General features: G+C 35.2%; 1 protein-coding gene across 13 annotated transcripts in view; it reads right to left on the reverse strand.

Annotated features, from left to right (window-relative positions):
• LOC100756474 (ankyrin repeat and KH domain-containing protein 1) overlaps window positions 1–23,594 on the reverse strand; it is a 115,046-nt gene that overhangs the window by 34,188 nt on the left and 57,264 nt on the right. For 6 of the 13 annotated variants that reach the window (XM_027400788.2, XM_027400787.2, XM_027400785.2 and 3 more), the window contains exons 11-18: window positions 21,827–21,914; window positions 20,878–21,005; window positions 20,179–20,322; window positions 19,381–19,483; window positions 9,501–10,250; window positions 2,088–2,233; window positions 1,837–1,948; window positions 1,187–1,332 (exon numbers count right to left, since the gene is read on the reverse strand). In XM_027400788.2, coding sequence (XP_027256589.1) covers window positions 1,187–1,332; window positions 1,837–1,948; window positions 2,088–2,233; window positions 9,501–10,250; window positions 19,381–19,483; window positions 20,179–20,322; window positions 20,878–21,005; window positions 21,827–21,914 — 1,617 coding nt within the window. Of the gene's footprint in view, window positions 1–1,186; window positions 1,335–1,836; window positions 1,949–2,087; window positions 2,234–8,085; window positions 8,764–9,500; window positions 10,251–18,096; window positions 18,665–19,380; window positions 19,484–20,178; window positions 20,323–20,877; window positions 21,006–21,826; window positions 21,915–23,594 lie in introns of those variants that run through there. The other 7 variants (XR_003482295.2, XM_027400786.2, XM_027400792.2 and 4 more) reach the window with 7 other exon arrangements.

A 23,594-nucleotide genomic window follows, 5' to 3' on the forward strand; every position in this document is an offset into this window, starting at 1 on the left:
TTCGAGACAGGGTTTCTCTGTGGCTTTTGGAGGCTGTCCTGGAACTAGCTCTTGTAGACCAGGCTGGTCTCGAACTCACAGAGATCTGCCTGCCTCTGCCTCCCAAGTGTTGGGATTAAAGGCGTGCGCCACCAACGCCCGGCAGTAAATATCTGACATTTTAAATATATTTTATTAGGTCTTAAGCATTAAAATATCAGCACTAGATAAACGGATTCAATTTTTTTTTTTCAGGCTGACCTGAAACTTGAAGCAATTCTCCTGCCTCTCCCTCCTAATTGCTAAGATTATGAATATTCACTACCATGCCCAGCTGAATTTCATATCAAGAAGTTACAAAACTGTGAGTCTGTGTGGTAGCTCATGCTTATAATCCCAGCTCTCTGGAGGGTGAATCAGAAGGATCGTTCAAGGTTACCCTCAGTAACATAAGAGACAGTGACTCAAACAAACAAATTCAGAGTGTTGGGCTCTGTGCAGTGGCACACACCTGTAATCCCCGTGCTAGTAAAGTGAAAGCAGTAATTCAAAATTAGCCTTAGTTATAATGAGTTGAAGGCCAACCTGGGCTACATGAGACCTTGTCCTAAAAATCCATGGCCAGGCAGGGAAAAGAAATTCAGAGCTTTAAAATTCCAGTAATAGTGAAATAAGACCTTTTCCATTTGTCAATTACTAAGCAATAAATTGTTCTCAACTTGTGGGTCACAGCCCCTTTCAGGGGTGACCCTTTCACAGGGGTCCCATATCAAACATCCTGCATATTGTAACATTACAATTCAGAACAGCAGCAAAATTAGTTATGTATCAATGAAATAACTTTATGGTTGGGGTCTCCACAACATGAGGAACTGGATAAAGGGTTTTAGCATTAGGAAAGTTGAGAACCACTGGTTTATTGAACTTGTTTTACATGTAGTTAAAATATTAATCATGGGGTTGGAGCAACAGCTGAGTAGTTAAGAGAACCTACTACACTTGCAGAGTTCAGTCATTCCCAGCACCCAAATCAGGCAGTTCATAACCATCTATAACTTCAGCTTTAGGATCTGAAATCTTTGGGCTCCATTGGCATCTGTGTGTGTGTATGTGTGTACACACATATATATCTCGAAAAAGTAATAAGAACATATACATTGAAAACTATAAACAGAATAGTTACAAAAGAAAACTAATGTTAACATACCTCCTGACGTCCACCAGAACATGCCAAAGAAAGTGGAGTATCCTTAGTTCGTTCAGACTGTGCCTCTATATCTCCACCTTTATCCAAAAGGATTTCAACAACTCCAACATGCCCTGCTGTTGCAGCCAGGATCAGTGGGGTAAAACCTAAATTAGAAAATAAAAAAATTCTAACAAATATGTGGTTTTAATTTACTTTAATGCCACTCTTTTCAATTCCCTTTTATTTTAAAAGACTTCAGGGCAGATACTGATGAACAATTTAGCATCAAACTGCTCCAATTTATTAATTTTAAAACACACAAACACCCGGCAAAAGGAAATGCTAAATCATTGGAAACTATTAAAATTTATAATCACAAACCACCTCAGGATTAAAGACAAAGGCATCCACAATTTGTTTTTTGAGCCTAGGGCCTGAAGCACACAAGGCAAGAGCTCAACCCTGCAACTCCATCACCTTCACTAGTAATTTGTATATTGCTTTTTAATTTTTAGAGAATTATTGGTTCTATAGATGAATGAGCCTGGACACTGCCTATTTTTAATTGCTAAAGATATAAGAACTACTTATTCATAGCGAAAACTCTACAATTTTAGGTTGTATGTAAACACAAATAAATCACTTTATTTGTGAGTGATATTTCTTACCTTTTTTGTCTCTGTGCTCAATTTTAGCGTCTCGTGCAATGAGAACAGATACAAGTTCTTCATGACCACCTGCACAGGCCAGTGTTAAAGCTGTGTCATGATTGCTTTCAGTCTAAGAGGAGAAAAAAATACTTATTCATATATAAAAGAGTTCTCAATAAAAACTATTTCCCTCATAACTCTACAATGACAATTTTTCCTTTCAAATTAAATTAGAACATGTGAAATAAATTTATACAGAATCTACTCACATGTGCATCAATGTCAACTGAAGGATATACAGGGGGTATGGATGGGGAAACCATATTGCTTGGAGTCTGAGAACAGGATTCGGGTGTAGGACATTCTATGGTTTGAGGGGGATTGTTTGAACCAGCAGGCACTCTGGTACTCACAGCTGAAAAATAATGTTTGTATTGTTAAGTTTCACTTAAATGAATAATATTGTTTGTACATAGAAAAACATGTAAAACAGAAATGTCCATATGAGTAACATACTACAGTGAAATCACAAGCCTTGGAGTCAAAGAACCTGTATTGATTGCCTTTCTGAACTCATGCAATTAATTTAACTTATTTGGCCCTCAATTTGTATGTACAATGAAGATAAGAATAGTGACTGCCTTGAAAAGTTTCTGGGAAGATCACTTGAGATAATAAGAGTAACTGAGCATAGGGCCAGTTGTTAGTAGATATATAATAAATGGTGACATTTTGCACAGCCAATAGGGAGTATATAATTTCTTAAATTTAAGAATTTTTAGTCAGTTATGGTGATCCATACTTGTAATTTTAGGACTCAAAAGTCTGAGATTAAGAGGATTACAAGTTTAAGGCCAGAATGGGATACCCCTCAAAAAAAAAAAAAAATCAAACAATGCTTATCTTAGTTTACAAGAGTTAGACAAAAATATTCTGTAAATAATGAAAAGGGGCAGGTCAGGGAAGGACAGGGCAACAAGCTAGATAATTTTTCACACAGACAAACAGCAGGGAATATGTTTTTTAAAATTCAGCATTTACTTTTTTTTTCTCTTCTCTTGAGTCAGGGTCTCACTATGTAGCCCTGGCTTTCCTGGAATTCTCTATGTAGGCTAAGCTGGCTTTAAGCTCAAAAATGCCTTCTGGGATTAAAAGAGGACTACACAGAGAAACCCTGTCTCAAGAAAAAAAAAGAAAAAAAAAAAAAAAAGCATGCACCAGTTAGGTAAAATCAATTTTTAAAAGTTAACCTATTTAAAACTGAATACTAGAAATTTATATTTGAGATCACAACATTTGGAGTTTGAAGTTTTAAATGGTGATACATTCCAGTAATTCTAGTACGTGGAGCCAGCAAGGCCAGAAGTTCATGGTCATCCCCTGCTACACAGCAAATCCAAACCAGCCTGGCCTTCATGAGACCTTGTCTCAGAAAAACAGAAACAAACCCACAATGTGCTGTTTGAAAACAGAAAGTTGAAAATTATATTTTATGTCTCTTATATCTTTGTTTCATGAAGGATGGAGTTTTGACTCACAAAGGGTTAAGTGGGACCAATCTTAAAAAGATGTTAGTAATTTGTAAAACAATGTTGTATTTAAAGCACTTACCAGTGCCTGGCACAAGGTAAATGCTCAATTAAATGTAAAATGAGACATTTTACAATACTTTCAGTACTATTATCCACTGTATTAGAAAATAAAAACATTACTGTTTAAGAAAAAAAATATAACCAATAGCATTGGAAAAAATGAAACTTTCACGATGGCAATAAACTTATAAATGACTCAAGTTAGTAGTTTACTAGATCTTTTAATATTTAATTTTTTTCCCCCAAGACAGGGTTTCTCTGTAGCCCTGGCTGCCCTGGAACTCACTCTGTAGACCTCGAACTCACAGAGATCTATCTGCCTGACTGTGCCTTCCAAGTGCTGGGATTAAAGGTGTGCACCACCACTGCCTGGCCTTAATTTTTAATTTTTGAAGATACAGTCTCATGTACTCCAGGCTGGCCTTGAACTATTGATCCTCCTGCTCTCCCTTCCAAGTGTTGGGATTATTGGTATGTGCCAATCCCAGTTTAATTTAGTAGAATTAGCAAAACTTAAGATGCCTAGATTTGCTTCTGCATAAACCATCTCCTTTACTTCCCACTGATATATAAAATCATCTTGCCAATATAAATTCCAACAGCTTTATTCACCACAAAAATAACTTCTAGGTATCCAGCTATAAATAGAAACTACTATAATATCATAAACTTTTATTTACCTAAAGAATATGCACAATGGACACAAAGCTTTAAAACTTTTTTTCATTCAGCGAAAGAAGCAGATAACGTTACATCTCAAAATACCTGATATGTTTGAAAGACAGCTCCAAAAAACAATAGCCCCCCCCAACATACTAGATTGATATGTAACACCTTACTGACAGATTTTCAGTAGTGGGTCTTATAATTATTAACATATACCTTAGAAAAGAATTATATTTCTATCAGTTTATTCATGTCATTTCTTTTTTAGTGTTTTTTGAAAAGCAAGGTATTTTAAAAATTTTAAAAAGTATTTGACTAGCGTGGAAAGCTAGAATGTGATGTTATGAAAGATTCCTTTACAGAACTTACTTTAAAAACAACAGAAAAGACCACTTCCTGTGTATTTAACAGCTCTATTACCCAAAACATGGTATTATGTTTTATACATTTTATACTATATTATCCTAAGATATTTTCTCTGTAATAATGACAATCAGAACCATTCCATGGAAAGTGACTTTAATAGGATTAATTACAAATGAAAATTATAAAGGTTGTATTATAAGAACATTATACTTTAGAAACATGACATTTTCATAAATTTTAAAACAATTCCTATCTCTTAAGAACAAAATGTTTCTTAAAATGACAAAATCAGACAACTACAACAAAAAAATCAATATACAATTCAAATTAAATTTTTACGATGTTCAAAAGTAGGGCAATAGAAGAACCAAGTATAATATTTCTAACCTGACTTTTTATGAAACCAAGCAAAATTTTGTAAATGGTATGGGATAATAATATATTTTAACATAAAAAGTTTATTTCTATTAGGTAGACAAAATATGTTGTAAAATTTTATCACTTAGTGGACATGGTGCTGCCCACCTATAAATCCTACTACTTGGGAGATAGAAGCTGAAGTTTAAGTGTTAGGAGTTTAAGGCTAGTCTGGACTACATGAGACCCTGTCTCAAAAACAAACAGAAGCTTCAGGCCTGGTAGTACAAGTTTATAACCCAGCTGCTCCAAAGGCCAAGTCAGGAGGATCACAAGAACAAGGCCTGCCTGTCTATAGGGTGAATTTACAGACACTGAGTAAGTGACATCCCATTTCAAAATCAAATCAAAACAAAAAAACTGGGCAGAGAATATAGATAGAAAAATTCCCTAACATTTTGATATCTCAAAAAAAAAAAAAACCAAAAAACAAAAAGCAAACAACAACAACAACAAAAAAAACAGCAGAAATTTTATTGCTATCATTTGATATATGTCATAGTAATGATAAAACAGTTTCATTTCAATTAAAACATAGGTGGGGTGGTAGTGGCACACTCCCTTATTCCCAGCATTCAAGCAGGTGAAACTCTGAGATCCGCCTGCCTCTGCCTTTAAGGGCCAGGTCAGCCTGGTCTACAGGGCTAGTTCCAGGATAGCCAGAGATACAGAGAAACCTTGTCTTGAAAAACAAAGTTAAAGCTTAAAAAAAAAAAAAAAAAAGTTAATATTAGAGGTAATTATTATTCAAAATAGCTTATAAATCCCCTCAAAATAGGAGAATTTCTTAATTCTTTGGTAAAAAGACTAATTTTATTTTTAATTATTGTATGTGTTATCTGTGTGTGTGTCACATATATATTCAAATGCCCAGAGCTAAATTTTGATTCCCTGAAACTGGACTGGTTGATCTCTCTCTCTGTGTGTGTGTGTGTGTGTGTGTGTGTGTGTGTGTGTGTGTGTGTGTAAGAGACAGGATCACACTATGTAGCCCTGGCTGGCCCGGAACTCTTTACATAAACAAGGTTGGCCTTAAACTCACAGAGCCACCTGCCTCTGCCTTCTAAATGCTAGGATTAAAGGCATGTGCCACTATGCTCAACTCTACTGGTTATTGTGAGCCACCTAACACGGGTACTGGGAACTGAACTTGGGTCCTCTGGAAGGACAGTACATGCTCTTAATCTCTGAGCCATCTTTCCAGCCCTAAGTTTTTATTTTTAAATGTAACAATGATCACTGCAGTTTCACTTAAAGGAAATTACATTAAAACGGTAATTTAAACAAATGCAAAGTGCCAACAGTAACACTGTATTAGACACAAAACTGTATTAAAACTCACATACATATCAAATCTTAATATAAAAATAAGAGCAAATGTTATTTAATAGGATTTGAAATATAAGAATTAATAGCATTTTTAAGATAAATGCAGAATTTTAAATCACATGCATAACATGACAAGTAAGGCTCCTTTTTTTTTTCTTTTTAAAATAAAAGACAGGTTCTCATTATGTAGCTCTAGCTGGCCTGGAATTCAGGCCTGCCTCTGCCTCATGAGTCCCTAAATTCAAGGCCTGCACCACCATGCCTGGCTTCAACTGAGTGCATTTCTTTCTTTTTTTTTTTTTTTAAAGATTTTATTTATTTATTTATTATGTATACAACATTCTGCTTCCATGTATATTTGCACATCAGAAGAGGGCACCAGATCTCATAAGGGATGGTAGTGAGCCACCATGTGGTTGCTAGGAATTGAACTCAAGACCTCTGGAAGAGCAGTTGGTGCTCTTAACCTCTGATCCATCTCTCCAGCTCCCTGAGTGCATTTCTTAAATATGGCTAACCTAAGTGCATTTCTGAACTTATGCACTTACTAGCAGCTCCCCTTATTACTCCTCTTGCAGAGCAGATGAATGTACATTTATTAAAGAAAGGTGAGAAGTAACTCCTGAGTCTGAGAAATGTATAAGGGGATACTCTTTATCTCCCTTCTCTAAGCTTCAGTTTCCAACAGAACTGAGGTAGTGCAAATAAAGTAACTACCACAAAGTTTGGTACATGCTAAGTGCTCCATAAATGTAAATAAATTGTTATTTTTAACCAATCCTTTTTATATATTATTGGAATTTTTATTAAATGCTTTCTTGAATTGCTCAACAGTCAAAACTATTTTGAATTTCTCTAAATTTCTAGATTTAACCTCTTTTTGTTTGTTTTTAATCTAAGCATATTTTCCTTCCTTTCCTTTTGTTTGTCTGAGACAGGTCTCATATAGCCCAGACTGGCCTTGAACTTGATAGTGAGGATGACTCTGAACTCCTGATCCTTCTGTTCCTGCTTCCCAGGTGCTAGGATTACAGGTGTCAACAAACCCTGCCTAAGAGGGATTTAAAAGAAAATAGATAAATGGCTATTAAAACTAATAAAAACTGACAAAATACAAACATGAAATTAAAATAACAGATCTAATAACTGCTTCCATGAGCATATCATGTACAATTTCAAATTAATTTGATATACATTTTAACTTTTGAGATCATTTACTATTATGGTAACTGTTAAAAGCCTAATGCTTTCAGAAGAGGGAGATTTGGGGTACATGTTCCTAACAAAATTAAATATTCTGTTGAGAACCCTGGAGTGTATGACATATCAGCTATAGGCTGAGTAAATGAACAAGTTATAACATAATGATATATATATATATGTATACATATATATATATAAACAATTCATTAATTATTATGAAAATATTTTGAGAGTAGAATAGCAATAATGAGGAAACATTCTTAAAGAGGGAAATTTATATATATATTCTCCAAAGTGAAACTTAAGATACATATTATACACCTTTTCCCTAATGAGAATAAATTTAGGTAGAATTAATTCTGCGTATGGCTTGCTCCATAATCCTACTTATATACTCAAATGTTTTACAATTACAGAATTAGCTATTAAGCTTGTTTAATTTTTGTCACTGTCAATTAAGAAAATTAGACTTGGGAAAAATAATTTTAAGTGAGACATGTCATCATCTTGAGCAGAGAATACAATTATCGCCATGCATTTCAAAACAGATAAACTTCAGAAAATAGAACTTTTTATTTATTAATTTAAAAGTTAAAAGCTATTTAAAATCTGATGAGTATCTAATGTCAAGTTTTATTATGTCAATTAACATATAATACCAAAAGATGTTTTCTAAGGTAATTTTTTAAAGTTTCATGTGAACTCTATAAAAAAGAGCATTTCTATTTAAAAACACTTCAGTGAAATAACTTTCAAGAAATATCTGTAATGATTAGCATAAAATTAGCTACAAGTTTCCTTTAGTGCTGTTTCTGTTAAAGTAAATTTGACTTAAGAAGCTCTATAAGCCAAAATTATAAAAATTCTAATTAAAGAATAAAGATCCTAACTCCTTAAAATATTTCCCAGCATTTGAATTTTAAGAAAACTTAGAAATTTTCTTCTGCACAGTACTATTACAGGGCATAGGAGCCTCAAAGGCAAAATGACATCAATAACCAACGGAAGTAACACATATACCCAATAAAAATTCCTAAGTTGATCTTATTCCACATTTTTAAAGATTCAGTAAAGATTAGAAGACTAAAGGCTCACAAAAGAAGAAAGGAAACTGGGATAGCATAATTGGGGTAGGAAGGGGAGGAGAATATGACAAGAGGAAACAGACAACAATAAGGAAAAAAATGTTGCAATCAAGAGACAGAGGACTGGCCTGCCTTTGAATATCACTCCAGCTACATCTTAGTTCTTGGTCTTCATCCACTGTCAACAGCCATTCTGGCTGCAATTCTGAACTGGGCTCTCATGGAGGTGATACATTCACCAGCCATCTTTAGGAAGGTAAATGATTAATTGCACTGTTTTCCCACTGCTGCAAGGACAATGAAAGGGAAAGTAAACTTGTGCACCTCATTTCATATCTAGTTGTAATTTTCCACACAACAATAAACAGAAACATACACTTTAAGAATATTACTCCTTCTTCTGTGTGTATGTGCATGAATGTACATGTATGCACACACACTCTTAAGTGTGTTTGTATGTTTGTTCATCAAGAGTTTACACAAAAATTCCAATCTCCAAAACATCAAGTATAATAGTTTAAATAATTTAATCTTCTGAACACAAACTCTATACCATGTAATGTCTGGTTTTTCCCATTTAATTAGAGATAATTAAATTGGTCTAATAACAAAAAGCAGTGTCATTTAAAGTTCTGATGTTCAAACATGAAATTCACAGAATAAGAAAATTAAATGGGTAGTCTTACCTGCATACTGCTAAATCATACAAGAGATTCTATGGAGTGCTCTTATCCAGGAAGTAACAGAGTGGCTTTGATAGCAAATTTCTAAGGGATTATGTGGTAACTTTATTTCTTTGTCTTTGAAATGTATGTGTGTTTTTTAATAGGAAAGGGGAAACACACTTAATGTGTTTGTGCTATTGGGCTTAATTAAATTTGCTTTCAAAATTTCTAAGAAATCAAGTAATTTTACAAAGATCTAAAATAGAGAAATACAAAGTCTTGTGTGTTTGAAGGGGCATTTAAAGAAGTTGAGCACACAGATTAAAGAGAAAGTCTTTTAGATATATTTCTTAACCCACCTGCTATCAGGTCATCAAGAGTGTCGGTAAGCGTCTGGGCTGGAGTTGCAACCATGAGTCCATCTGGCTCTTGTACTAACAGCCCCTGCTCATGTCCAGCAATAGCAATCTGAGGCTGTCCTACGATCTGCTGGTTACCTGATACTTTCTGAAGCACAAGAGAATTTGTCCCATTAGAACCTAAGTCACTGGAAAAGTTACACTGTGGAGATGATAGAGGCTGGACTGGGACAAAATCAATTTCTTCTGCTGCTGAAGGAGATTGTTCATCACCAATACCATGATCTTTAAATAAGACTGTATCAACCTGGGGTGATTCTGAAGAGTGATCCCCTGGGAGACTGCCATCTTCTTCGCCTGCCACGGAGACTCCTCTATGAGAGCACTGTTGAGACTCTGTCTCCCTCTGACCTTTGGTTTCCAAGTATTCTTTGGTAAACTGCTGCTGTGTTTTCATCTGCAACTGCCTTTCTACTTTCTGTAGTTCTTTCAGTATTTTCTTCTTCTTCTGGACTTGTTCTTCTCTGTTCTTTTTAAGTTCTTCTATCTTATCCTTGTTCAGAGGCTCTCCTTGAATTAACTCCAATGACTTAAGCTGTGCTTTTTCAATAGCACTAATTCTTTGTCCCAGTTCATTCAGCTTGCCTTCAGTCTCCTCTACTATGCATTCCAAAGGCTGGTATGAGTGAAAAGATGGCAGTAGGTCCTGATCTGCTACCTGCAGGGAACTGGACTTCTGCTTGGATGCACCTAAGCACATGAAAAATGTTTGAAAAAGTGCCATGCTAAAAAGAAAAAAAAAAAAAAAAGAAAGAAAAAAGAAAAAGAAAAGAGAAAGACAAAAAGAGAGAAAAGAAAACAAAACCAAAAAACAACCAAATACCAGAGTCCCCAAAACAAAAACACACACACAAAAAAATATCCCTCCCCTCTCCCAGGCTTCCTTTCCCAAGCCATTATAACTAATGCTATAGAATGATTCAAAAGTCACACCAGTGTGAGGTAAATAAATTAAACCTGAATTATCTCAACTGTTTTCACACAGCATAAACTGGAATGTTATCAACTAAAAAACTGAACCAAAAAAAAAATCTACATTTACACATAGGAGTATTTTAGGAAATATGATGGGACAAAGAGAAAGGGAAGAAAAAGAACAGATTTTGCTGATCAGGTTGGACTTTTTAAGCCTAGCTGAGCATGTGAGTACATGCCTTTAATCCCAGCACTCAGAGGCAGAGGCAGGCAGAGGGATCTCTGTGAGTTTCAGGGCAGCCTGGTCTATATAGTAAATTCTAGGTCATTCAGGGCTACACAGTGAATATCTTGGCTCAAAGAAAAACAAAAACAAACAAACAAAAAACAACGAACAAAAGAAAAAAAATCAAATATAAACCAGAATCAAAATGGCATTCAGAACAAAATTAATGTTAGTTTAATTGCTCTTTCAGAACAATTATTTTAGGAATAATTATACAAGTAAAGTTTACTCCAAGAGAAGAAAAAAGGGTAAATATTTTTTAAGTTGGCAAAATAGTTCTATTCTTACATTAAAATACAATGTGAAATCAGTTTCTTAAGACACTGTCTTCTTTAGACAGGCATGGTAGCCCATACGCCTATAAAGTCAACACTCAAGAGAACAGGGTAGAAGAATCAGGGATTAAGGATAATACTCAATTACATAGCTGAATTTGAGGCTAGCCTGAGCTACCTGGAACCTTGTTCTTAATAAACCAAAGATGAGTCTTTGTAAAATTCTCCATTAAAAAGTCTAACATTGCAGCCAGGTGTTGGTGGAACACACCTTTAATCCCAGCACTCAGGAGGCAGAGGCAGGCAGATCTCTGTGAGTTTGAGGCCAGCCTGGTCTACAGAGCTAGTTCCAGGACAGGCTCCAAAGCAATACAGAGAAATCCTGTCTCAAACAACAACAACAACAAAAACAAACAAACAAAAAAACCCAAAACAACAACAACAAAGTCTAACATTGCTGTACCTAAACACTAAATTGAACTCATACAACAAAGGATAATTAACTAATTTTAAATAAACCTTTCAAACAATATCCACCTAAGAGAGGAAACAATGCATGTTACTAATAGGGAGGGAAAAAAATCAGATGTTCCACATAGGTATAATCATATTGATAACATATTTAAAATTATTTAAGATTATTAAATATATTTGTTCGTTTTTCATAACAAATCCACTGAAAAACAATTATTAAGAGCCTTAAAGGGGATAAATAAAAATTTTGATGTACTTCTTGATTTGTTTGAGCAAATTCAGGGCTGAATTTTATTCAGGAAAAACTAGGACTACTTGTGAGGGAGAGAGGACAAATTACCGATGCATCTAACAACATAGATGAACTTCAAAAACAGGCTAAATGAAAGATGCCAGATACAAAATTATATATTGTAAAATTTCGATTAGCACAAAATTTACAGAGAAAGGGCAAATATAAGATAGAAAAGAAAGTAGCCTTGGGGTGTGGCCATGAGAATAAGGTTCAAATGCAAACAGGCAACCAATCTTTTGGGGGCAGTTAAAGCTAAGTGGGAACTGTGTGGAGTAGTGAATGTCTGAAATCTCAAATAGGAGGCTGAGACAAGAGGATCAGGACTTCGATACCAGCCTGTCTCGACATCAGGAGTAACAATGAGGACTCCTCAAAACTTGATGGTAACGATTGTCACAGAACTCGGCTAATTTACCAAAACATACTGCATTACATATTTTAAAATGAGTGACCTTGACAGTTAAAAACAATAAAGCTACTTTTAGTTTAAATTTTCTTTTAATTTACTTTATGTGTATGGATATTTTGACTGCAAGTATGTCTGTGTGTGCCTGGAACCTACAGAGGCCAGAAGAGGGGGTCAGATCCATTGGGACTGGAGTTTTCAGAGCTTGTGAGCAGCTTTTTGGGTACTGGATATCAAACCCAGGTCCTCTGCAAGAACAACTGCTCTATACCACACAGCCATATCTCCAGTAAAGCTTTTTCTCTTTTAAAGAAGAACTGGGTGAAATAGCTGACTCATCTTCTGAATTGTAGTTAACATTAAAAACCAAATAGGTCACTTAAGATTTGTTTTATTCTTTTTTTTTCTAAGATTTTATTTATTTATTATGTACACAACAGTCTGCTTCCATGTATATCTGCACACCAGTAGAGGGCACCAGATCTCATTACGGGTGGTTGTGAGCCACCATGTGGTTGTAGGAATTGAACTCAGGACCTCTGGAAGAGCAGCCGGCACTCTTAACCTCTGAGCCATCTCTCCAGCCCCTGTTTTATTCTTTCTGTGTAAGATTGAGTCTCAGTTGGCTGGCCTCAAACTCAGAATCCCAAGGCTCCACTATCTTGAGTGCCAGAGGTCAAGTATGAACCACCACATTCAGGAATTTTTTTCCCCTAACATTTTATTTATTTGTTTGTTTGCTCAGGGAGAGGGAGGAGAGAACGTGTGTGTGTGTGTGTGTGTGTGTGTGTGTGTGTGTGTGTGTGTGTGTGTGTGTGTGTGTGTGTGTTCATGTCACAGCATATTGTGGAGGTCAGAGCACAACTTGTAGTCTTGCAGTCATCAATTTTCTTCCTTCTACCATAAAGCACCCAGGGATCAAATTTAGGTCATCAAGCTAGGAGACAAATGACTTTTCCCTGTGAGCTATTTGCCAGTCCACACACAAGAAAATTTAAAAGAATAATCATCTTATAAGAAAAATCATTCTCAAGTTTAAAAGACTTACACACTAAAAGAAAATAAGAGATCTTAGAACTACATGCCAGGCCTGATGGCACACACCTATATTACCAGTTCCTTAGCAAACTGAAGGAAGTGAATATGGAATTCAAGGCCAACACAATTAAGCCCACATCTCCAAAAGATTAAAAACTTCAGGTACTTCAAGTATATGCAGTATACGTTGTAATTTACTAAAAGGACCCAAGGTTTCCCCTTGGTCAGAAGACAAGTTTCAGTATGACACTGTAATTACTTTCAGAGGCTTACTTACTCCCTAATGCAAATTCAGCAAAACATGCCATATTCGATTTCATGTACCTACTTGAGCAAAATAGTAGGAAAAGACTATTCTTTCAGAGCAAAAGCCATTAGATTTGAGAGATAATTTGATTATTAGTTTCATAAGACCTTACAAGAGCCAAATGTTGTAACAATTACAGGAAAGAAAAAGGAGGGAAAATTGGAACAAACAGCAATGTATAAATCCACTAGCACAGCAAGTAAAAATTTCAGTTTCATGAATAAATGTAATGACAAAAGCAGAGTAAATGTAAAGGCTCAGCAAAGATTGCATATTCCTTCAAACTTTCCTAGTATAGCTGTGCTTGCACCGGGATTAAGGCTGCCCACCTTGGACATTCATAGGTAAGATGATCCAAAACAAGAGAAGAATGTTAAGGACAGAAAGATATACTAATGTCACACTCAACTGTGTTAGAAATAGTACTAAAAGAGAACTAAAAGAAACATTTCATAGAACAGAGAAGTATGTATAGAACATATATAGCATTAAAAGGGTATTATGTGGGGGCTGAAGGTCACTGTTCTTCCAGAAGACCTGAGTTCAGTTTCAATACCCATGTTGGGCAGCTCACAACTGCCTGTTAACTAAGGTTCCTGGGATCCAACGTCTTCTGGTGCTCATGGGCACTGCATGCACATGGTACACATAAATACACTCAGTCACACACTCATGCACATTAATGTACGACAATGGGCTAGAAAGACGACAGTGCTACAAGCCTAATAACCTGAGTTTGACCCCTGAGGCCTATGTGGTGGAAATGGAGTCAATTCCTGCAAGTTGTCTTTTGACTTCCACACATCATGACATGTTGCAGGTGCACATGTACACATACACAACAAAATTAGAAACATAATACATTAAAATACGATGCATAAAAAGCAGTGTTCCTTCAAATAGTCAATAGTTGAAATATTCAAAGCTGTGGTATTAAAACTGTAAGCTCTAAAACAATTTATAATATCTCCATAAACCGAGGGTGGTAAAAACAGAATGTCACCTGAAGCTATAGAAATACCAGTCAGTGGGTAAAATTTTGACAAGGGTTCATTGACAACAAAAATTTAATATGGAGTAAGTATTAAAAGATACCAGGAAATAAGATTTCCAACCTCTTCAAACATTTTCCACTGTCAGATATATATACATGTACAAACACACATATAGGAATCTGTACATGGATATCATGAAGTTGACATATCAAGTACAATTCAGAAATAGAAGCAGTCGCCATCTCTTTTGGTTTGGCTTCTATCCTATGCTTTTTTTTCCCTCTAAGCCCCCACCTCCAGTAACAAAACTAGAAAAAGTATACACTAGAAACTGTGGTCTATAGCAGGTTGCAATCACCTTTATTATTGCTTTTTGGGGATTTTCTGTTGCTGGAAATTGAACTGAGGGTTTTGTGAATGACAGGCAAGCATTCTACCACTGAGATACATCTCCAGACCCTTTCTTCTGTTGCAGCATTGGGGAGAGAATCCAGAGTCTTGTGCATAGTAGAAGTTTTACCACTGAGCTACAACGCCCCATCGCTGATATATGTTCATTAACTTATTTATGGGCAATAGGTAAGTGAGATATGCACTTGCAAAACATTTAGTCCTCTACTAAAATGAGCTTAACCTTATTGTTTTCAAGTCTGTACCAATGAATTAGTACAATATACAATTTAAAAAATGACCAAAGGAAAACATTTGTTATCTCCAGTTTTAATGTAGAAATCTCTTAACCAAAATGTCCAAAGATAGACCATCTGTGTTACATGACAACAGATTCACCCAACCTATTTCTTTTACTAAAAGCAGTTATATGTAAAAGCACATTGGTAAGTTTGGGCATGCATAAACTTACATAAACATGATTACATGATTAAAAATTAGTAGAGATGTTAGTAAAGTTTACAGAAGAAAATTCAATTTGAATTACAATATACATAAGTTTTTCTATATAATTTAATAATTTCTCATAAAAATCTGAGAGTTCATGACACTGACTCTGATAAACAACTTTGGAGGTAAGGCGGCACACATTTTCCCTTACACGTCTGTTTAGATCTCTCTAAACATTGTCAATGTGAAGTACAATTTGTAAAACTGCTCTTTAAAGACAGTCTCACTGTGCAGCACTGGCTGGCCTGAAACTCTCTCTGAGTACCAGGTTGGCCACTAATTCAGAGACTCACCTGCCTTTACCTTCTAAGTGTTGGATCAAAAGCATGTACCACCACATCTAGCCCTTTTGTTTGGTTTTATTTTGAAACAGGGTGTTGCTTGTAGTCTAGGCTAGTCTTGAACTGACAGTGATCCTCCTGCTTCAACTTCACTGAAGCTAGGATTAAAGAATGTGCTACCATGCCAGGTTCATTATCATGTCTTGATTTTTTTAAAGTACATATTATTTTAAATTATATATTGTATTCTTTAATTACGTCAGTTTCATTTTGGAGACAATCCCATAAGCCAAACTTGGCTCTGAACTCCTTTCTAATCTTCTGCTTGGACTCAGGTGTGTGAGCCTGCCCCCTGCCGCCCCCCTCCCCCCACATGGTATGATTCAGTCAGTAAAGTGCTTGCTATGCAAGCAGGAGACCTTAACCTGGATTATTAATACCCACATAAAAAGTTAGATATAGCAGCCCAGGCCAGTAATCTCACCAATGGGGAGGTAGAGACAAGAGGATCACTGGGGCTGATGGCCAGCTAGCCTAGTCAAAATTGGTGAGCTCCAGGTTCAGTGACTGATCAATCTTAAAAACAAAAACAATAAACAAGATGGAGAATGATTCAAGAAGAAATCAACATGGAAAAAAATAGTGAGCATTTTATAAGAACTTCTAGGATGAAGAATATGGACTTCAGACACACTGGGGAAATAATGGAGGAGAAAATAATACAAGAAAATAAAATACTAGGAATTGAGTGTGATTAATTCAACCCTGCACTTGAAGTCTTGAAAGAAAAGGAAGTGACAAGTCAGAAGGAACTAAAAGGAATTTAGAAAAGGAATTACTTCCCAAGAAGGTTTGAGCTATACAAAAGAAATGTTGGGCTAGGGGTATATATTTTTTCAATAGCAGAGTGTTTGCCTACTCTATGTGAGGTCCTGGGTTCAACAGTTAAGTACTACAAAGAAAAAGAAGATAAAATCTAAACTTGAAGTATTAGGAATTGAACCAAGGGCTTTCTATACACTAAGCAACTCAGCAAAGTGTCCTCCGACCTTCCCATACACCCTATGTATATGACCATACACACATATACCAGATAAATGCAATGAAATTTTAAAAACTTAATACATCTTTGTTTTGCAGTGGACTTTTATATCTAACCTATCTATGCCTATTGTATGCTTTTTATATCATCAAATTGCCCCCTTTTATTTATTTTTTCTGAAACAGACTCTAGCTATGCAGTCCTAGATGGGCTGGAGCTTGTTATATAGACTAGGCTAGTCTCAAACTGGAGATCTGCCTGCCTCCCAAATGATGCAATAAAGATTTGCATCACCACACCTAATCCAAATGACTTCTAATTCTGAAAGTTTTTATTTTTATTTATCTGTATGTGTGCCCACAGGTGATAGAAACTGAGTACTGGAGATTCTGCAATTATAGTTATAAGTAGTTGTGAGTTGTCCAACATAGGTCTTGAGAATCAAACTCAGGTTCTCTGGAAGAGTGGCAATCTTAACTGCTAAGCCACCTTCCAGCCTCCAAGTGACTTAAAAAACAAAACAAAACAACACAGAATTTATAGGGACATATACTCTATAATGAGTCTGATTTTTAAACTAACCTGATAGATTAACACAATATATTATCATAATATGTTCCTTTATAATTATTAGGTAATAAAGAGGATGTGTCCAAGTGTTCAGATACAAATGCTAACTATTGTCCTTCCTTAATAATTTAGCAAAATAAGTGTCTCTAGAAGATTATTTTTATACCATTCAGTAAAACAGTAAATCAAAATGGAAGAAAGAAGTGGATTCTTAGTATGATAGTTTCTAAGCAAAAACAGTGCTTATGACCATCAACATAAAGATCACCAGCTAAGGTTTTTGTTGTTACACACTAGCTCTAGATTTAAAATGCTCTATTTCTTCTCTGAACAGTTTGCCTAGATTGTTTTTTTGGTTATTTTGTGGTTTTGTGTGAACTTTTAAAAGTGATTTCCTGTTAAATACTGAATTTCTGAAACTCAAACTCTTATAGTCCTTTCTAGGGTTTAGCCATTTGAACACAAAGACAAACCAGATACACAGGCATGAACCTGTAATCCCAAAATTTGGGAGGCAGACACACCAGGATGGTGGAACTACCCTACACCACACAATGAGACCCTCTCTCAAAAAACCTAAAAAACAGAACCATTGAAGTAGCCTAGAAGGCAAAGGTGGTTGCTGCAAGCCTGAGTGATCCCTAGAACACAAGTAAAGTTGGAAGGAGAGAACCCATTCCACAAAGTTGTTCTCTGACTTCTACACATGTACTGTGGCACATGCATCCCCCCCGCAACACACACATCATGTGGACACACAAACACAGTAATAATTTATTTAATCTGAAAAAAAAAAAAGAACCCAGAGGTACTTTAAAATATTTTAGAAAAGGGTATTAGCTGGTTATGATGCTCAGATTATTTTAAAAATGTATGTTTTATTTGCTAAAATTAAAAACAGCAGGAAGATAGGCATGGTGGCTACATTAATATATACTTACATATCTAATTGTGATTTCAATAGTCTTTATCATATACAAAGTAAGATTTTGAGTCATAAAATTTTTTATGTTAAGTATTTTGGGTAACAGTTATTGATGATAAAATCCAGGGCGTTATGTATGCTACATAAGTGTTTCACCATTACGCAATAGTTCCAACTCTTACATAGTTTTTAAAGTCCTAGAAATTACTTCAGCAAACTCAGATATTACCACATATAATTATCAAGAGAAAATACTTATTATCTACAAATGAAAAGACAGGAGAACAAAACAAGAACAGCTTGAGTCCTTGAAACAGAGTACATTCTTCTTAATAATCATCTGGGGCTCAGGCCTATAATCCCAGGCCAGCCTGAGTTATAATGTAAAGCACTGTCTTAAATGACAAAAATTTTATTTCATTAACAAAGTCATCTGGATTTATTCATATACATTTTGATAATTAATCATCCAAATTCACAAACTGATAGATAATCATTTGCTCAGGTTCACCCACTATACTCCTGGATTATACAAATAAAACTACAATTCTTCAACCTCTTTCTCGTTAATTAAATTGATGCTATAAAGATTTATTGGGGTAGCCAGCACACATTTTTATTATTACACTACAATTTGGCTAAAATGTTGTCTAATAAAAAGGTGTGGTAGCACATGCTCATATTTCCAGCACTGAGGCAGAGCCAGAATGAGTGCCACAAGATTAGGCCCAGCCTGGTCCAAGTGCTAAGTTTCAGGCCAGCAACAATTAAATAGCAAGACCCTGTCTTGAAAAACAAACAAGAGCTATCAAATAGAAGAAAAAAAAAAAGTTTGACAGATTTTTCTATTTCAATATAATAAAAGGCTTAATTTATTTCTTAAGTAATTTTACCAATGGAAAACTACATCTAGCAGTATGTTAATAGGAAAACAGTAAGACTTTTTTTAGTAATTAGGACTTTCTTATTTTAAGCATCTCTAACAATATTGACATTTGTCAAAGTTACATGTATCTCAGCCACAGGTAATTTATGTCTCTATACAATTAAAGTACAATTTATTAATTAGTTGAAAAGTATCCATTTTAGGGAAAATAATTCAACAACTAACCTTTTTGTACTCCTAAAAGAGCAGGAGACGTCTCCTGGGAAGTTCTGTCAGGTTCCTGGGGAGGCACAACCATGGCAAGTGTGTGTATGGGTACACGTGGAACCTAAAACGTCAACTCAGAAAAAAGTCATCTCAGATCATAGAAGAAAACAAAGGTCCATAAATAAAACACATATTGCTTTATGTTTTCTTCTTATACCATCAAGTTCATTTATTTTCTTTTTAAGGTTTACTTTATGTGTATGAGTGTTTTGCGTGAATGTATGTATGTGTGCCACATGTGAACCTGGTACTCTTGGAAGTCAGAAGGAGGCATGAGGTCCCCTGGAACTGGAGTTATAAATGGTTGTGAACCATCATGTGGGTGATAGGAACCACAGCCAGGTCCTCTGCAAGAGTAACAAGTGGCTTTTGACGGCCACTTGATCATTTTTCCTACTCCCTCATTTTATTTACTAAAGTTTAAAAATTTTTTCTTAAACCTTCAGCAAAGAATAATTTCTGGGAATACTGAATAAGAAGACAATGATTTAGGTTAAATAATATTAATAGTATCATCTCTTGCTAAAGTGAAAGCCTTGCAGCTCCAATTTTAGAGTATAAGCCACATACTCACTATATACTGGCCAATTTACTCTTGTTCAAACTCTAAATTTGTAAAAGAGAAAATAAAATTCCAACATATTTATTGAATTGGAGTATACGTCCAGGATAACTTAGTAGAAAAGAACTATGTCTTTCATTAAACAAAAACTTTCAAAGAATACTTATATCAAGAAACATTCTATTTTACTTTACCTGAGATTCATCTTGTGAAGGAGAGGTAAGCTGAGACACATCTGTGGTGGGAACCGACAGAACATTATTTGGATAATCCAACAGATAAGAAACAACATTAGTATGGCCACCTTTTGCAGCTTCAATAAGCATTGTTGATCCATCCTAGGAAAGAATTGACCATAGTTAATTGTTTATAAATCTTCTTGTAATCTGATAAAATTATTTAGTAAGACACATAAAATCAAATGTAATAATTTTATTTTCAGGTTTTGAGAGTCTTGCTATCTAGCCCAAAAATTACTTTGGACTCAAGGCAATTCTGCTCCTTTGGATTCCCAAATATTGTCTCTACAGGCAGTTCAAAACTCATTTAACAATAATAAATATTAAGCATTAAAAGATCAAGCATACCTTTGATTATAATATACCTTATTTGGTGGTTTGTGTTTGTTTAAAACAGGGTTTCAATATTTACCCCACGATGGCTTTGAATTGACAACAGTACTGCTTCAGCATACCTACTGACAATCTTCTTACTCTAATATTGCTTAAGATAAACTTAAGTAAAATACCTTGGGCTGGGTGTGGTGCTACATGCAGTACTTGAGAGGCAGAGGCAGGAGGATCTCTGTGAGTTTGAGACCAACCTGGTCTACATAGTGAGTTCTAGAGATATCCAGAATTACATACAGAAACAAAACAAAACAAGTAGAATACCTTGAGTCGATGAGTAGGGTCAGCTCCATGAGCCAAGAGTAGTTCAACTACTGCCAAGTGACCACCTGCACATGCCAGTGACACTACTGTGTGATCATTATTGGTCGTAGCCCTATTCACGTTGGCACCTTTAAAGAAAAATCGTCATTTTAACAAACATAAAATCAAGGCAGTTTATAGAATATCATTTAAAGATGATTTGCAAGTATGATACAGATACAAAACAATGTACAAATCATAGGTATACAGCTTGAAAATTTTCACAAAGCAAGCACATCTATGTAACCAGAATTCATATCAAGAAATAGAATACTATCCACATATCAAAAGTCCCACCATGTGCACCTTTTCAGCTACTCCCCTCCCTGGTAACTACTAATTCTGACTCCAAACTAGTATGTAAGACAAGAACAAAAACAAACAAACAAAACAAAAAAGCCCCCAAAACAAAACTACTATTGTATTATATTTAATATTCAATTAAACATAATCCCAAATTAAAATTAAAAACAACCTTTTGAGAAAGATAAAACAATAATGAGTGTTTTTTGTTGTTGTTTTTTTGAGACAAGGTTTTTCTGAGTAGCCCTAAGTGTCCTGGAACTTGCTTTGTAGACCAGGCTGGCCTCAAACTTACAGGAGATCCACCTGCCTCTGTCTTCTGAGTGCTGGGACTAAAGGCATGTGCTATCATGCCTGGTCAAATAGTCTTATAAAACGAGACTATTTTTTAAGTTGTTTAACAATAAATTCAGACAATGGAATTATTTAGCAACTCCTACAAGGTAGAAAGCCAGTATTCAATGTGTTCCTGTTCCTGGGAATTCTGATTATATGAGCAGGGTTGTTGCTGGGTATGACTAAGTATTCTGTTTAGTTACAGAAGCATAAGGGAACTCCCAAAGTTATCTATCTGTTTCACAGTCACAACCACTTAAACTTGCTTTACCTTTGCTAATAAGAAACTGAACAGTGCACAAATGACCAGCTCTTGCAGCCTTCATCAAAGGTGTTCTTCCACCTTCAGATTCATGTTCCTATTAAAGAAACAGAAAAATGAATCAGCATCAACTAATTAAATACTTATTTTAAGGACTTAATATTAATGTTATAATAAATAATGATAATTCAGCACTCATGGACACTAACACTACTTCAATTTTTCTAAAGTACAGGTTCGTTTCAGTTACATTAGACAGCACAACCTATCCTGGGCAAGTTCAACCTTGAATACCCACTGTAATCATTAAAGATAATAAAACTAATGAAGTTTAGTTCCCAATGGCTTTGTTTTTTTTCTAATTTCCATGAGATTACGAAGGTATTTTTCTTAACCATTCATGTGAACTGTGGAAAAAAGAAACAAGTCCCATAAGATGATTAAAAGGATCCTGATCTTTTATTGAAAGCCATTAAAAACTCTATCAAAGGGTAGAAGAAGAGAACAGACTCTTGCAACTGTCCTCTGACCTCCACATGTGTTGTGGCAAGCATGTATACAAGCACAAGCGCATGAACATGAACACACACGCACACACACCCCACACACTTTAAATGATTCCACCAAAAGATAGGCAGAGGCAGGTGGATCTCTGAGTTCAAGGCCAGCTGGGTCTACAAAGTGAGTTCCAGGAGAGCAAAGGCTACACAGAGAAACTATGTCTTGAAAAAACCAAAATGAAAGAAAAGAAAAGAAGGAAAGAAAGAAGGAAGGAAGGAAAGAAAGAAAGAAAGAAAGAAAGAAAGAAAGAAAGAAAGAAAGAAAGGGAAAATCTTATAGTATTTTAGGTGTAAAGAAGAACAAAATATACCAATGGGCAGAAATATTTTAATTAGAAACTAAACACTTTAATAGTCAAAGGCAAAAGATAAAGTTTTAGCAGCAAGATCATTATTCTTCTCTGACAAGTTTGCCAGCTACAAGCATGAATGATAAAACAGTTTCTAATCATGCATTATACCAAATGGCATTAAAAGGAATTTGCTTATATGGTTAGTAATCTTAGTATGGTTAATGTGCAAACTTACTACATTCACCTAAGTACTGAAATTGTTGCTATCTGATAACTTTGTTTCTATGTAGTTTTCTTACCTATACTCAAGGTTCATGTTTAAATTATACTCTGTACATAAATGTGAATTCTGCTAGTCCAGTTGACTTATTACTAAGAAAGGGTTGAAAAAAGTGATGACAGATTCTATTTCACCATTCTTTTAAATTAACTCAGAAAGTCACTTAGCTGCCATATAATCAATTTAAAAATAGGTGTTTTATCAATAGAACACAATAGAAAACTTTAATCTACATTATGAATTAAGTGTGGGACCTGGAGAGATGGCTCAGAAGGTAAGAGCACTTGCTCCTCTTCCAGAGGACCAAAGTTCAATTCTCAAGACCCACATGGGAAGATGGGGGAAGGGCGGGCTCACAAGCTTCTAGAACTCCAGTTCCAGGAGATCTGATTCCCCAGACTGGCTTCCATGGGCATGAAGCACAGAAGTGGTGCACAGACATACAGAACACAGATAAAGCAAATTTAAAACATTAAAAAAAAATTAAGTGTGGATTATCAACCTTCTGGAAAGTTTAAACTGGATTACAACAAAAGGAATTACAATTGAAAATGACTCTTTTCCTCTTAAATTTTATTTTGAGACAAGGTCCACAGATCTCAAAATTACAATTGTTCTGCCTCAGCCCTTGGGAGTATTAAGTC

This window comes from Cricetulus griseus, chromosome 2 (assembly GCF_003668045.3).
Source record: "Cricetulus griseus strain 17A/GY chromosome 2, alternate assembly CriGri-PICRH-1.0, whole genome shotgun sequence".
In the NCBI taxonomy this organism is placed as follows: Eukaryota; Metazoa; Chordata; class Mammalia; order Rodentia; family Cricetidae; genus Cricetulus; species Cricetulus griseus.